Genomic DNA, 17,613 nt, shown 5'->3' on the forward strand with positions numbered 1-17,613 from the left:
CACATGACCTCACCGTGTCACCTCTCCTGGGGCTGACTCGAGAATAACTGACAGCCCCTTACTCAGCTGGCATATTTTGGGGTCTGTAGGGCAGCAGAATAACCACCCCCAAATATGTTGCTTTAGTCTAAGGATTGTCTTGAGCTGAAGGGAATTAAGAAGAAGTAGATACAAAAAAAAAAAAAGAAGATATCCATCCTCCCCCTATTTGACTAAAAGCAGGACATAAATTTACAAAGATCGTTCTCCCTTTCCTCTCTACTAAGAAGGACAAGAGTTAATCACTGGAGACAACCTTAGACCCTTATCAGCCTGGATTCAGCACCAGAAGAAACTCATACAGCAAACTTCAGTCTTTAGCTACTATTAGTTTGCCATATATGTGTCTTCCCACAATTTGCCACCCCTAAAGACTCAAGGGGGCTTCCTTTGTGGCTCAGATGGTAAAGAATCTGCCTGCAATACAGGAGACATGGGTTTGACCCCTGGGTAGGGAAGATCCCCTGGAGAAGGAAATGGCAACCCACTTCAGTATTCTTGCCTGGAGAATTCCATGGACAGAGGACCCTGGTGGGCTAGAGTACTTAGGGTCTCAAAGAGTGGGACATGACTGAGCAACTAACACTTTCACTCTCAGAGATTCAAGGTTCTCTTCCTTTGTCTTATTACATCTCTAAAAATGTATTGTTCCTTTGCTAAGATGCTGCAGAAGCCCAAGTTGTAACCAACCCTTTGAGTTACTCATCTCTGACAGTTCCCATGGGTAAGTGCAGTGCACATGCTAATAAACTTTTTTCTTTTGTTAATCTGTCTTTTGTCAGACTAATTTACAGGGCCCCAGACAGAGAATCTAGGAAGGTAGTAGGAGCAAAGAATCCCCAGCCCCCTCCTCCAACCCAGTTCTACACACACACACACACATACTTGTACATGTTCCCAAGCTCCCACACTTGCTGCAGTGAAATGCCAGCTCCAGAAATAATGTCACCCTTGGTAATCTAAACTGGAGGTGAGGGGCCAGGGGAGGCACATGTGCTGGGACCAGGCTCAACCCCAGTTAACACTGCTCCAGACGCCTAGCAACCCCCTCCCAGCAGCCGCTTCGGAACAAGCCTGGAGCTGTCAGAAATAAGTTCTAGAAACAAGCCAGAGGCAGATGGAGAGAACTGAAACCGAGATGCCTCGTGCTGGTTCTCACTATGCCAGCAACCACCTGTTACTTCTCAGATCCTCCCAGCCACCATGGCAGGAACACAAAAAGGGGTTTTATTTACATCAATACTATGATTTCTTTCCATTTTGGGGATGAGAAAAATGGAAGTCCAGATGGGTGAAATAATCACACCTCCCCTCCTAATGCACATTGGTCTTATTTTCACTCCTTCACTCCTGTTTGTAAAAGGAAAAAAAAAATAAAACCCTTTAGAACTGATCAGCCCAGCTCTTGAGTGTGAACCTGTATTTTTCTCTTTGTGAGAGCAGTTCATGGAAACACCCTTACCCTGTGGCGACTTCCCAAGAGTCTGGGAGGATTTCTGAGAAGAGGCTGGGAGTGAGACGCTCATCCTAACTGGACAGATTAATTCTACAGAAATCACTGAAGCCACCTTGGCTCCCAGAGCAAAATGAAAGAGCCAACAGATCACAACGGGGACTCACCATGCGCCCAGCAAACTGGTGGCAACCCTACTCTGGACGTCCACATCCAGAGCAGAGGAAGCTGGCCGCCCCACATCTGGCTTTACCCTGCTTCGCCCTCTTCCCTTCCCCGAGGGCTGCAGGGGTGCCAGTAGAAGGAAAGCATGAATACATGAACAGGTGGTCTGCACCTGGTCCTGAGGGGCACTTGCCTTTAACCACACCACTCCTGGCTCTGAGCTCATCACCCTGTTTCCTAAACTGAGAAAGACGTTACAGGAAGAAGGAGGTGGGTTCGGCAAAACTGCCATCCCATCAGATTTTTGAGAACTCTCTCAACAAAAACTATACTCTGCACCAAGCACTGTCGAGTGTCCTGGGGATGCAGTAGGGAGTAACTGAAAGCATAGTGTGGAGCAATTAGAAGCAGCAGCAATGACCGCTGCAGCCCAGCGCAGCCTCACTGAAATAAGTCACCGCGGACCTCCCTTTCCCCGTACCCCACAAAGATAAGCTCTGAGCCCTTTGCAGTCCAAGAGTTTGGCAGCTTATCACGGCAGGGACCAAGACAAAAGTGTCCAATTCTGGAGGAGTTCAGGATTTCTGACATTTTATAATTAGTTAAGAGTGATCCTCAACTTCTATATTCCTACTTCCTTTCAGGATAGTTTATTTGGTGGGAAAGGGTCATATCTTAGGATGGGTAACTTTGTTCATGCAGCACAAAAATGTTAATAGTTTATTATATGCCAGACCCTGTGCTGGGCACTGCCTCAGTCTCCATCCATAATGAGCTCATGGTCTGGCAGACAATGTTAAAAGCAGGAAGAAATCTGGGTAGGGGTACATTGAAATGAGGATGGGGTACAGGGTTAAAAGAGCACAGAGCAGGAACTCCTGACGTAATCTGGGGGGGGGGACGGCTGTAGAAGAGTCAAAGAAAAGCACTCTGATTTTAAAGCCACATCATCATTTCACTAAATGTATGCTCTAGTATGGGACAAGACACTCACCCCTCTGATTTCTTGCTCCACAATCCTTTATCCTTGCCTGCCTACCTTCCCGTGGTTCCTGGGACATCTGATAAAGGTTCCACACAAAGACCTTACTCAAAGAGTCACTGACATAAAATCAAATTACTCTTTAAAGTGAGAAGAAAAAACAAGACTCCCAAGTCTCCCTAGCCTGCCTTGGGGCATCTATCGACTTTCCACCAGATGTAAATATCTGTATACATATATGTTTACATGTGTATGCATATTTATATATGTATATATTTATATTTAATCATAGATAATATGAATATTATTTATATATGTACAAAGATAGATAAAGTGATAGATATTTACTTCTGGAGCAGACCATGAAGACATGATGCCAAAGCATGAGAGGCTGAGGGCCAGGATCAACGTGGCAGCCTTCCTTTTTGGCTCGGGAGATGCCAGCTCCAGCATAACTATATTTAAGCCTCTGCACCCATTTGCATTGGATTCTCATTACATCCTTTCCCAAGCCTGTGAAAAATGGTCTGCTTAGCATTTTTAGCTACTAGGAGAGGAAGAGGGAAATCCCGAACCCAGACTGAGGGGATTCTGGTTCAAATCCCACTTCTGCTGCCAGTATCTTTGGTTTAAAATGGGGTGGGGACAACCGCATGACTCAGCTGTCAGAAGTGAAGCAAGTTAAGGTTGTAAAAGGTCCGAGCACACAGTGAGGGTAGGCCTGGACCGCCACGCGGGGGTCGGGCCATGGAAGGCACCCTGTTTAGAAGGGTGACTGATATCCTCACGACAGGTGTCCCAAAGGCTGGCGTACGTGCCAGGGAATAGAGGTAGGACGTGAGATGGAGTCATTGCGGAGACCACTCTGGAGCCCCCACCCACCAAGGGCTGAAAAGCAGCATTCGGCTTCAAGTGGGACTGGGAGCCGCCTGAGCTTGCAGAATTGCACTGTTGGCTGGAGCTTGTTTAATTTTATAGAAAGCTCTGGGCTCAGAGCCCAGCTGTATAATGGCATGCATTATTCAGACAGGCTCAGGATAAGCTGTCATAAAGCCGGAGGAGGCCACTTGTAGGGTGTGTAGACTAGTGGAGGGGGAATAATAGAAGAGTTGGGCTAGGGGGTGTAATTTGACAACACACAGGGGAGTCTTCTGGGCTCTGCACTCAGGAAGGGATGGGACTTGCCACCAGCATCATAGGGAGGACTTGGTTTATTGCCTGGTTGTCAGAGGAACCCTAAGGGATGATAAGATAGACCTCAGACAGGTTGCCCAAACCATCTCATGGGCGCAGCTCAGAGGGATGAAGGACCTGAAGACAGACACCCTGGGCCCCAAGGAGGTGAGTGAAGAAGGCCACTGGGGGAAGCTGTCCCACGTCTGTCACCAGATTGGGCCCATTTCCTGAGCATCGAAGGTGCAGATGCTCTGCAGGGCGTACCAGCGACTCCCAGCCCCCATGTCACTGTCAGGACTGGAAACCTAAAGGACATTCTGCTGGAGGCTGAAGATGAGACTTACCACTGAATCTTCTCTCTGCTTCAAACCTCTGTCTACCCCCCTCCAAGGACTGGAGACAGAGGAAGGCTGAGATTAAGTCTCTGGAGTCAGCAGATCTAGTTAAAATCTCATCTGCATTCAGGGCACATAACCCTCTCTCTGAGTCTCTGTCCCCTTATCTTAAAAATGGGAATTATGATTATAACACATCATTAGATTATCAGGAGGATCAGATGAGATGATGAAGGGAAAGCTAGCACAGTGTTTGACATATGGTAAGGATGCAGGAGATAATGAAGGTTGTGGAGAGGGGAGGAGGGCTTGGGAGGATGGGGTTGAGAAGGAGGAGGCAGGCAGGAGGAAAAAGAGAGAGCCTGGCTGCTGAGAGCAAGTTCAGAACAGCAAACAAGAGCATAGCTTCATTGCCAAACAGCCAGGTTCAAATTCAACTTGGTTACTTACTAGTGGAAATTTTTAAAGCTCCCTAGTGATGCTAATATGCATACAGGGTTGAGAACTTCTGAGTCACACTTTGGCCCAAGAAGCTAAAGAGCCAAAGACTGAACCAGAAGTCACCACTGTGGGCTTTAGGATCATGAATTCCAAGTTAGAGAGACTTGGATTCTAATTCTGACTCCACTCTTTATCAGCTGTGTGATCTTGAGTAAGCCTCTCAAGTCATTTCAACTATAGATGAGGGAAAACATGGTAACTACTTATTAGGATGATCTTATGGGCTTCCCTGGTGGCTCAGATGGTAAAGCGTCTGCCTGCAATGCGGGAGACCCAGGTTCGATCCCTGGGTCAGGAAGAGCCCCTGAAGAAGGAAATGGCAACCCACTCCAGTACTCTTGCCTGGAAAATTCCATGGATGGAGGAGCCTGGTGGGCTACAGTCCATGGGGTCGCAAAGAGTAGGACATGACTGAGCAACTTCACTTCACTTCACTATGATTTAAAAGAAATAATGTTTGCAAGGCATTAAGCTCAGTGGAGAGCACACTCAAATGTTTGCTATTGAGGTACCATACAATTCACTTCTCCCCTGAGCAAAGTTGACAAACATTTACCCCGCTCTTCCAGATTTCTATAAAGGCTTAGATCAGTGATTTCTGAGAGTAGCCATGCCTCAGAAACACCTGAAGAGCTTTTTATTTTTTTAATTAATTTATTTAATTGGAGGATAATTACTTTACAATATTGTGATGGTTTTTGCCATGTATCAACATGAATCAGGTATACATGTGTCCTGCCCATCCTGAACCTCCCTCCCACCTCCCTCCCCATCTGATCCCTCTGGGTTGTCCCAGAGAGAGTCTTTAAAAACTGGGAATAGAATTGTAGAGTTTTTTAAAATGTGGATTCCCAGGTCTTAGCCCAGGACCTTGATAAACCTTGGGTGGGGCAAACCGTCCGTTTTCCAAAAACTCCCTGAGGGGTCGTGATGCAGAGTGAGAAATGAGAACCACCAAGCTCAAGCATCTTCTTGTGACTGGCATCTAAAGTCTATCAGAGGACATAACCCTGTTTCCAGCTGGATCATCGTTCTATCCCCAAGGGTGATGCCATTTCTCAAGGGAAAGAAAGAAAGAAAGAATGGAGGGAGGGAGGGAAGGAGGGAGGGAGAAAAAAGGAAAGAAGGAAGAAGGAGGGAGCAAGCAGGAGAAAGAAGGAAGGAAAGAAGGAAGAAAGGAGGAAAGGAAGAAAGCAAAGGCAAACATAAAACAAAGACCTTAGTGAGGTCCTAGGGCTACCAATTGTCTACCTTTGCTCTAAGCATTTGGATCTCAAGTTCAGGGGCAAACTGACCGTGAGTCTAATGAATTACAGCACCCATGGTAAGTGGAAAAAAAACCACAGTCTGTCTCAATTTTGTCTTTTCCTCATGCAGTATTTCAGTGACAGCAGGCATTTTTAAGATCCAGCCAAGAACCTAAGTTGGAAGATACTATTGGTTTGGATTTGTTAAGATATGTGAAGATGGGGGAGGAGAGTTGATACTTATAGCAGAAAAAAGCTGTCTTCACCAAACTAGCTTCCTCACACTCACCCGAGGCCTGTCACCTTGGCCCCCAACCATGAAGCTCACCTTAGCTATGATGCGGCACAACGGAGCCCCCTCCTGGGTCAGGCTGAACAGGTTCCCTGTGGTGGACTCTGTGGTGTAGATATTGTCCGAGGCATCGATTTTTCTCACCAGTGCCTAAGAAAGCGAAGTCTGATGGTTACTCACTCATCTACCCTCTGTGCGTCTTCCTTAGTGGAATACCAGTAGATCCACACTCCTAAGGGCCCACTGAAATCTATAATCCCGCCCCATCCCCACTACCCCACGACACGGTGATGAGGTTCTAACCTTGGAAAAGACATGAATCAGGATGAGATCTGAGCTATGTTTGAGGAACAGCCCCACTGGGGCAGAGACAACCAATGCACCCTGCTCGGTCAATCAGAAAATCAGCTTTCATCACTGATAGTCTCAGCAAGGACCTTTTTGCTATTTACTGGCTCCTAATGAGAACAGAAACCATCGGTTAAATAAACAAACCATCAAGTTGCAAACCAATGAGTTGTTACACAGATGACCAAAGAAGCTGCTCAGTTTGGATGTCCGCAAGCTCATGCAAAGTCCAGCTGGATGATGGGTTCAGGGGATGAGTCAAGAGAAGCATTCTTCTCTGCAGTAGCTTCCTGTTCAGGGGACACTTGCCTTAGGTGGACAGCCAGGCCAACATAGCAACCTGGGGTCCTGTCAAAGAGTGGGTCACTCAGTGAGGAATGCCACTGATTAAGGTTGAAGTGTCTAGGGCTGATGGTGAGAGGGCTGGGATTGACCAAGCACAGGCCCCCAGGAGACTCAGGAAGAGGAGCAAATGGAAAATTCATCAACAAATGAGATACGAAGATTAGTCCTAGCAGACTTTAGCTTATTTCTGGGAAAAAGCTTTTCATGTAACCTGAAACCACTTCATAATCAGTCATTTGTTTTGAAGCATGTGGTTCATCAATTATAAATGACTCTTACCTGCTAATTAATGTTCTTGCTCGAGTTTCTCCTGGGAAGTGTGGAGGCAGAGACTGGGGAGACTTGCCTTTGGGGTCCTCATGCAAGAAAGTAGGACCTCTGGGAAGCCACTTGTGCCGTTTCAGTTGCTGTGTTAATTTTAAAATATTAAAATAGACTTGTTTCTAATTAACCCTGGCATTACGGAAAAGACACATAGGAAACCAGGAGGTCCGATTTCCAGTGCCAGCTTGCCTTTTTTAACACACTATACTGATGAGGAAGTATGTAAAGTATGTATAGGGTTAAAAGCATGGACTCTGGAGCCAAACTGCCTGGGTTCAAATCCTGGCTTTGCCACTTCTAAGTGCCCTAGAGATAATTCAACCCTTCCATACCTTGGCTTCCTCATGTGTAAGATGGTGGAAATAACAGTGTCTATCTCTTCTGGTGGTTCTATCCATCTCTTAAAGTTGCTCATATATATAAAGAACTTATAAAGGTATCTGGCATACAGAAGCAAAATAAAATTCTTAGCAATTATTATCTTGTGATATTGGGCAGTTGAGACAAACTCCCTAGGCCTCAATTTCCCCATTTGTAAAATTATTTAAATTAAAGGGGTTTGAAGCTCAAGGTAAATAGCTCTTCCCTTTTTCTTCTTTATTCAAACTCAGAATTCTTCACACATAACAATATGCTAATCTTCTACATACACCAGTCTAAGATTAAATGTGTAATTAATCTATCGACACATTAAACATAAAAATTATTTCCTAAGATTGGGTAGATGCCTCTTGTAAGATATCTAACAAAAGGTAAAATTAATAACCAGGATTTGCACTGCAAATCTCTGTAGCAAATGTACTTCTTAAACTCATTCCCCATCGTTACCACAAGCAGTTATGTAAGTGCTATCGGTGCTAACATGAAAATGCAGATTTCATATATTGGGGTCCTGTACCTAAATCAGAATTACCTAATGTTCCTGATTAGTGTTTGCACTCAAAGTAGAAAGCATTATGTTAAATTATTCAAAACCAATGTCTTTTGCAATCATCTGCTGCTATTAGACCATTTATTTCTGAGGATAATTTCTTATCAACGTTTATACTCACATATACCATAATTACACCTCAGCTCTGTCTCAGTGAGTCAGCTCTCTGACAATGAAAAGTTGTAAGCATCCTTTTTACAAGGATAAATTTGGAAAGATAAGAGATCAAAGGCTCCACTGAATCATCAAGGCTCTGAGTATCGAATGTGTCCGAGCTGGAAGGCGTCAGAGCCAGAAGGGCTCTCGAAAGTTTTGTGCAAGATTTCCTTCTGAGCTGAGAAAAACTGAGACACAGAAATCTGACCAAGGTTACACATGTGGTACAGGATAGAGTTAGACTTTACCCCCTGTGAATCTGACTTCCTACTTGCCAAAGTCAGTGAATCCATGTCCCCCAATGCTCGCAGCATCTCCTGGGGACTGGAGGAGATGAAAGTCTCAAGATAAGGAGAAAATCCAGCCTCATGAGCAGCTCTTACCAAACTGCAGCACTATTCTCCACCCTGGCTTCCATTAGCACCTACAATGCTCTACCTTGTGACAGCCAGATCTTCTCCGTGCAGCGGGCACAGCTGACTGAAAGCCCCACCAGCTGCCCTGTTAGACCCACTACCGTGTTCCTGCAGGGGGCACACAGCCCCATGAGCTACTCCCAGCTGTGACTCAGCGCAGCAGGGGCTCCACTGTGAACCCAAGACTGCCAGCAGGGAACTTCACTAACAGGTGACTTTAGCTTGAAAATTCCATCTCTTCCTACTCGATTCGTCCATCTCCATTTTCTTTCTCAGCTGTCAGACTTGCAGTTTTTCCACTGCCTCCTCCTGCTTCCTTCCCTTTATCTTTCATAGACGTTTCTTATCAAATCCTATCTTGGTGTCAGTTTCAAACCAACACAGTCTATAAAATCAAGTTTTTTCAAGTAATCGAGGAGGAAAGAGAAGTTTCAAAAATACTCTTCACCCTCTATCATGAGAAGAGTGGTGAAACAATGAAAACAAGATAAAGAAAGATAGACCAATTAAACTGAAAGATAGAATTTTTTTAAGATAGATTAGGCAGATACGAAACAAAAAGGAAGATCTTGAAGAACAGGAGAGAGATTTTTTTAAAAGGTTTAGGAGATGCATACAATATAACTACCCTAAATAAAAAATGTAAAAAGGGGGGTATATTTTTAATTGTTTGTCCATCAGAAAGAGTGACTGCAGTCCAGTGAAATTTATTAGGAGGAGTAAACTCTCAAAAATCAGCCTGGAATAAGTTTCTCAGGTGGAGGAAGGAAATATCGTGAAGCCTCTTTCAAAGGTTCAGAGAGAGACTCCATAGATATAGGTAGAGCAGCCGAGCCATGCAAAAGGATGACATAAACACAAGTAGATTAAAGATGGCCACAAATTCTTTTCTACTCTTCCTACAGAGAGGTGGGTTCTAATGTCCCTGCCTTTTGAATCTGGGATGGTCTTGGTAACTTGCTTGACCAACAGAAGGCAGCACTTGGTAGAAGTAACATTTCAGGATTTCCAACACTAGGTCATCAGAAACTCTGATGCTGCCACTCAGGTTTCTTGGAACATTCTTTTTAGAGTTCTAAGCTACCAGGTAAGAGGTTTAATGGGGCGTCCCAGGTGGAACAGCGGTAAAGAATCTGCCTGCAATGCAGGAGACATGGTTCTGATCCCTGGCTACAGTCCATGGAGTCGCAAAGAGTCAGACTTGACTGAGCAACTGAGCACACAAGAAGTTTGATAACTCTGAGACTGTCATGCTAGAGATGCTGTGTGCCATGTGTTGGACCCCTGATCAATACTTTCAACTGAGACCAGCTTTTCAACCATCTCCTCCAAAGCACCATATGCATGAGGAAGCTTTCTAAGACTCCTAAACCATTAGCCAGCTGAATATCCCCAAGTGACCTCTATCTATCTATGGCACAAAGAGCAGAAGAATTACTCAGCCAAGCTCAAAATTCTTGACCCTTAAAATTGTGAGATGTAAAGAAAATTGTTGGGGTTGTTTGTTATGTGTTAATAGAGTTCTGGAACACAGGAAAAAAGTACAGACATCAGCACAAAATAGTCAAAGGATCATGAGATAAATTGCAAGGGAAAACATTTTAAAATAAAGATATAGTACTACTGCCTGTGCCCAAGAGAACATTTTAGAGAAATGCATGAATTAGGACTTGAAGAAAGCCACAGAAAGACTGGACATGCTAAACAGGAGACAGGCAAAATAATAACTGAATTCAGGCTTGGATTAGCTAGTGGTCTATTGGGAAAATATCTCCTGGGTGTAAATATCCAGTTTAGAGAGACAAAAGTGGATAATATCACTTAGAACCAGAGGTCTGGGGCAGATCCAGACCTTAACTGATTTTATTTTTCACAATAAGGGAAACCCTAAAATCTAAAAGAGTATTTTTAGAAACAAAAGAATGTGCCAGAAAGGAAGGAGAAGTGAAAGCGAGAATGCTGCTCAGATCCAGCAAATAGTGCTCATTCTATGAATTAAGTAAGGAAAGAGACCCACAAGAGAAGCAGGGGAAATGGTAAGAAAATCACTGAGTCTTCCTGAAATGAGTGGGGGATTAACAGAGGAGAGAGAAAACTGCAGACATAATTCATTACTGGGGGGGAAAAAAAGGATGTAGCAGAAAAACGTCATTTAAGACTAAAATATTCAAAAGCTTTGGGAAGACGATGCTCTGAGAAGCACATGGCAGAAGGCAAGGTTCTCACTATGCCCATAGGCACCAGGCTTCAGGAGCATCACAAGAAAACCCTTCCAAGATGACAGAGTCTTAAGGCCGAAGCGATTCTTAGCAAGAGGCAGAGACAATAGCCATATTATAGAACTAGGGTGTCTGTATATCCTATGTCAATTTTTTTTTTCTCATTTAGCCCTAAAAGAATTTTTTAAAATATATGTCCCCCTGTAAATTTTTAATTTGACAGGTAAGTTTTTCATCATAAGTTTAAAGAACAAATTTGGAAATGATGTGATTTTCAGCAGACTATAAATAGTGACATAAAATAAAATATTACATTACTCTTTTAGATGTATTCCATGAAATCTAAATACCAAAACTTGATACCATCAACATCATGTTTAAAAATACATGAGTAATCTCTTTAACATGTGACCATTTTGCATCTTTTCATTTTTAAATTTACATTTTCACTCCATTTCTCCCTCAGAATTTTATCTTAATGTAATACATTAAAGTTTCAAAGTATTTTACTAATCACTCTTTATCAGGCTTATCATTGAAATTTGAAATCTTCTTTTATTTCTTTGACTATAAGTCTCTCAGTGTTTAAAAATAATCTCTTCTTGGTTGAATTAGTGTCACAATTATCATCAGTACAATTGGTCAATACAACATAGATGATAAATTTTGAAAAATAATTATAAATCATAAAAATTAAAATTTTATCATATCTCCTAATGAGATAAATAAGACTTTGCAAACTTTTTAGGCTTTCTAACTCATTTATCCATGACAAAATGTTGACTTAATGATATAAATCCTAAAAAATCTTGTTTCTATAAATCAAATGAAAAAAGGAATGGGAGGAGTTTGTATAGACAAACTGTTCACCCTTTGAGCACATTCTGAGCTATGTAATCACACAGTGATCTTTCATCAAACACTATTTTTAATGATCTGCCAGCTGATAATGCCTATAAATTTGTAGAAGCAAAAATTGGAAACCATTTGACTTGCAAAAGTATTTCTTACCCAATCATTAGATTCATTCATCCACTTATCTCAATTTCTGGGAAGAAATCCAGAAGTACTTTACCAAGACATATCAAATAACTCTTAATTATACCCACTACTCTTTCACTTAGAGCACCTTGGATTATCCAAATTATTCAGAGAGGATTAAGAAAATCAAAATATTATTAATTTCATCACCCATACAATTTTAATCAAATATTTTTGTGTGTTTCAAATATGTTTTATAAAAAGCTTGAATCTGCAGCTTTTGTTTATTTAATTTATGGAAAATACTCACCCTATGACCTAATTGGCAAAGACTGTTCTTAAGCCAACCCAATCAGCCAAGTCAACTTAGCTTTTACTCAATATAGACCCAACTTCATTTTAATTAAAAAATTTTAATATGTGTTCCAAGAAATGCTAAAAATGCTGACAAATAATTATGGAAATCATTTTATAAGGGAAAATGCTAAAAACTGTCAATATTAAAATAATGTAGACTTAAAATAAAATTTGATTTAGTTGTATATGTTCTAAAGCCAAGATGAAACAATCTATTAAACTTTTCAAAATGCAAAGTAATACATAGCTTACACTGTAAATTAATTATAAATCTGGAAATATAAAAGGCACTGTATTCCTTCAGTAAATAGATGTGTTTATGTATTGAACTTTTTGTGTTTATTTCAAGGAATAATTAAATAAGATCTGAGAATAAAAATATCTGAAATAATTTGTTTTTAGTAGCTCTTATGATCAATTTTCCCTATGTGTTTAAAGAAGAAGAAAAGTATTTATACTTAAATCTAATTAGTCCAGCTGCCAGAAATTAATTATATATCTTGCTAACAGGAAGTAGAAATTAGTGTAAATATTTCACAAAGTGTTTAGACAAAATAGTCTCACTGCTGCCTTAAATAATAAGCATCAAATCTGAAAAGAAAAATCATGCAAAACTTGTATCTGTGAATTTATCCAGTATATCTTGAAAAATGTGGTCTTTCTCAAAAATATTTCAATTACATTTAAAAGAATAATTATCATTAACTTTTAAAGTCTTTGTTTCTTTATTTTATTTTTTCATTTTTATTATTTTTTTTCCTTTGGTTCTTTAAAGATACTTTTCTTTCCAGTTAATGACATCTCTTAGAGCTGAGCACAAGATAGAGCTGAAAAGAATTGCTTGCATTCAAAAGGTACCCCTAAAGCCATTTTTAGTGTTTGATTTGCTGTACCTGTGCTGTCTTTGCTTTGTCTAAGGAAGACTATCCCTCAAGAGCTCTGCACAATTTGAGAATAAATGGAAACAGGGTAAGATGGGCTTCCCTGGTGGCTCAGACTGTAAAGAATCTGCCTGCAATGCAGGAGACCAGGGTTCGATCCCTGGATCAGGAAGATCCCCTGGAGAAGGAAATAGCAACCAACTCCAGTGTTCATGCCTGGAGAACTCTATGGACAGAGGAGCCTAGCAGGCTACAGTTCGTGAAGATGCAACGGGTCAGACACAACTCAGCGACTCACACACACACACACACACACTCTACCATTCTTCCACATTTCTAGATTCAGAAAATTCCCACACTGGGAAAAAAAACACAATTTCTAATGCTTTTCTCAACAGAAATATTAAAAACATGGAAATACATGCAAGCCTAAAGATCTATGGTTCATGAACATAGGTTTCTTTTTTGTTTGTTCTCCTCACTCCCACTCCAAGGTTTTTGCAAAAAGCCGGGGTGGGGCGGGGAGGGGAGGGGGCGCGGGGCAATGCACTACAAAGTTTTGGGATGAGTGAGGAGTATGCCATTCTTTCGGAAAATAATAGAAGGGCTACTAAAAACTACATATTATTGGGTTGTTTTTAAGAAAGAAAACAAATGAAAATTGAAGATGTACAAATTGATTTCCTTAAAAATATGTGTGCTTGCACTTCTCCTAGAAAATCTTTGGGAACACCAATGAATCCGAAGTGGTAGATCCCAGGCTCAATCACTTCAAGCAGCCCAAATCAATGGAGCCTGGAGTGGCAGAAACACAATGTTTACAGGAGAGCGTGAAATTAACAAATGTTGAAAACACTGGATGGGGAAGAATACAAATCAAGCAAGTCCTTGTGGAGGAATTACAAATACCTGGCTTTGTAGGAAGAAGAAACATATCACATACCCTTCCATGAAAAAGGAGACATTTTTCTCCAAAATATGGTAACCGTCATATCACGATTAACCTGTGGTTAATCATTTCCTCCAGTGAATGTATGTTCGGAAATCCTTGCGGACTATGGACGACTGAAATAGTCATCCTGTTGCATATGTAACCAAGACGGTACCTGTCATCCACCCTCTTTCTCTCAACCACAGATGAGTGCCTATTAAGGTCTCCGGCAACCCGAAAGACAGTCTTGGGACTACATGTTGACTGGAATTCCCACCCTAAGGGTTGAGGATTGGCCTGTGTTAACTTTCTGTGAGTATAGCAGCAATGCTGTGATATGCAAGGCACCAACTTTTTGGGTCCTTTCAAGTATCGTGGGGAAAGACCAGTACAAACCAAAAAGCCCTGCAGAAATCCTTCCTGTTTCTGGGGAAACAGCCTGGACTGTAGTTACCCAGGGAAACATAATTTCATGCATACACACTGGGATGAGACCCTCCTGACTAGGATGAGCAGAATAAGAAAATTAAAGAGAATTCTATTAATCTAAGAACTGGGGGCTTTGAATTATTCCTAAGAGTAAAAGGATTCAGCTTTCAGGGTTTTTTTTTCTTTCACTTTATTCTTTCCCAGGGAACTTTAAAATGAGATAGAAGACCATTTTAAAATTTTGAACATCCTGATAGTTCTCCTCCTGGCAATTATGTTTGGATTACCTTTACCTTGCTGTTGAATCCCACTGCAGCCTCTGATTACCTATATTAGGTACAATAGCTGAGCAAAATCTGAGAGTGGGAGAAAGAACAGGAAAGCAAATTATGACCTTTAGTTACAAAATCTCCTTAGAGTCAATTTAAGGAATGTAGTATTTTGAGTCATTTCCAAGTTTAAATTGCCCACTGGGATTCCAGAAGGATCCACAAAGGAGTCGAGTTTGTTATCTGGGTGGGATAGCTTCCTGAAGGTGGAAAAAGATGGCTTCACAGGGAGCTGACCTCCTCCTCCAAGGGCCCAGCCATACCCTTGCTGACCACAGGTGGATGGATGAGGTCAATAAGATTACAGGACAAGAACTGTAAACACTCAGGAGTGATGCTTGGTCCCCAGTCCTCCTGCTCTGCTAGGGAGGGATTTCAGCAACACCACCTCTGCTGGCCTCATTTCCCACCCCTCCATGTCACTTGCCAAGAGGGCATGCATTAGTGAGTTTGGAAGAAGGAACCGGGTATATTCAGCTTAGCACCTGCCTCTCCTCTTAGGAAGCATCCCTCTGACCTGACCTTTGCCACAAGATAGGTACTTGTGCCTCAGGTGAGGTCTGAGGTTGCCCAGGTCTGCCTGGAACTGGGAGGGGAAACTTAGGGGTGAGATGAAGTTTTAAGTTCACTCAGCCACAGAGTTGGAGATAAACTCATGAACCAGGTTTATTAGAATAAAGGTGATATTTTAAGCTAAAATAAATATTGATTGATGGGATGAATATAAAACATCTATCCACATGAAGCTGAGTCAAGAATTTAACGGTACAGGTGAGAGGTGATTTATTCAATAGAGTCCCCTAGAAGTCATCTTCAAGTAAATCAACTTCTGTTAAGTCTCTTCCTCTTACCTCCCACACAGCTAATCCTTTAAGCCAAGAAAGTCTAATCCTTAATACTCATTAATTTTCCATTGGTGACTTCTAACAGGTAAGCCTTAAATTACTATGCCCACCAAGTAGTTAAATTATCTCAATAGATAATTAGTAATTAGGTGATTAGGAGGCTCTTTTTGGCAAAGCCTGTTGTTAGCTTCTCTTAAGGTAGCTAGGTCTCTAGTGAGTAAAGCTACTGACACAATCAGTAGAGTGCCACCAATTAGTCCCGTGTTGTCTTATTTGATGCCGACAACCCACTGTTGAGATGAGGACACTGAGCAAAGTAAGTAACTGGCTCAAAGTTTGCGGGATCCAGTAAGCAGCACAGTCAGGATTTGAACCCTGATATGCCTCCAAATGTCATGCTCAATCCACTACTCAACAAGGCTCACATTCATAGATGTATACGCTATGAAGATGGGAAGAAACCTTGCAAGTCATTAAATCCAACCTCCATCTACTGCCAATGCCCTTCCTGGCATGACTCAGTGATGGGAAGTTCCTAAAGCAGACCTTTTACTATGGGGCAGCCCTATTGCTTTGCCAACTCCTTTTTTTCATGGAATGTCCTATAAATTTGCTTCTTCTCTTTGGAGGTAACAGAGTGTCCATTCTTAGATTAAGCACCCCAGCTCCTCCACCTAGTCCCCACATATCTTAATCTTTGGCCCATCCTCATCCTTCTAGGGACCACCCTGAGCACAATCATCGGCAATAACACATCTAGGATCTGGAGCTTGACATAACATTCCAGGAGGGAGCAGACCAATGCAAAGTAGTGCTAGGTTATCACTGCCCTCTTTACAAGCACCATACTACAATGTATTGTGATTTGTGGTGGAAAAAGCACTGTTTCTCTGCTTAAGAGCCTATGTGGCTCCCTTATGCACAAAAGCAATTTTCCCAAATTGCGCTTCCTAAAACACCAGTATCCCAGAATAAGTGAATGGGTGCTTTAAGAATAAAAAAAGATCTGTAACTATGTAAGTTTGGAACACACTGCTTAACATTCATGCATTAATAAATCTTTATTGGATGCCTACTGTGAGCAGATACATATTAGTGAACAAAACGAACCAAAATTCCTGTTGATAGAAACTACATAAAGGTCAGACAAGAAATACTATGAATATGTGAGGACCTTTAAGAAGACTCACAATAGCATGTCATAAGAGAAATCCTGATACAAAGAAATAAACTTAATTTTAATTATGTCAAGATGATAAAGAATTAAGAATCCGCCTGCAATGCTGGAGACGTGGGTGTGATCCCTGGGTTGGAAAGATCCCCTGAAGGAGAAAATGGCAACCCATTCCAGTATTCTTTCCTGGGAAATCCCATGGACAGAGGAGCCTGGTGGGGGCCCTCTGGGGGCCCATGGGGTCACAAGAGTCAGACACAACTTAGCAACTAATAACAACAACTGCAAACATAGAATCCTGGTATAATTACTAACTTCTAGAGAACAATATTTTAGTCACTTGTTTAGGAAACACATGCTCACAACACTGAACACAGATGACCCTGCCTTCAGGTGGTGTATCTTTTTATGTCACCACTGTCCTGTACGGAAACTTTCTAATGTAAAAAGAAGCTAAAGATCAGCCAAGAAATACTATGAGCACAGCAAGATGAGCCCATAGGAGGGATTAGAGGACACCATGGGACATGTGGGAACGAAGGGAGGAGCTATTAGGAAACTAACAAATACACAGAGGAATGGAGGATAGACACTGCCCCCTCCACCAGCGGAGGGGGATCAATGAGGGACTCAGTTCTAAGACAGGAGCAGTTGATCCAACAGCTCTCAGGCTGAGCATCAGTGATGTAGGTGGGCAGATCTGAGGAGGGGGCAGGATTTAGGCAGGGAAGCAGAAGGGTTACCAAATCCAAACTAG

At 42.0% G+C, this 17,613-nt stretch overlaps 1 protein-coding gene across 1 annotated transcript in view; it reads right to left on the minus strand.

The window, feature by feature from the left end:
• Nucleotides 1-17,613, minus strand: part of INSC (INSC spindle orientation adaptor protein) — a 132,622-nt gene that overhangs the window by 46,334 nt on the left and 68,675 nt on the right. Inside the window, exon 6 of the mRNA XM_081541556.1 lies at nt 6,227-6,340. Coding sequence (XP_081397682.1) covers nt 6,227-6,340 — 114 coding nt within the window. The remainder of the gene's footprint in view (nt 1-6,226; nt 6,341-17,613) is intronic.

Source organism: Giraffa tippelskirchi, chromosome 11 (assembly GCF_054371585.1).
Source record: "Giraffa tippelskirchi isolate mGirTip1 chromosome 11, T2T-mGirTip1v1.2.pri, whole genome shotgun sequence".
Taxonomy (NCBI): Eukaryota; Metazoa; Chordata; class Mammalia; order Artiodactyla; family Giraffidae; genus Giraffa; species Giraffa tippelskirchi.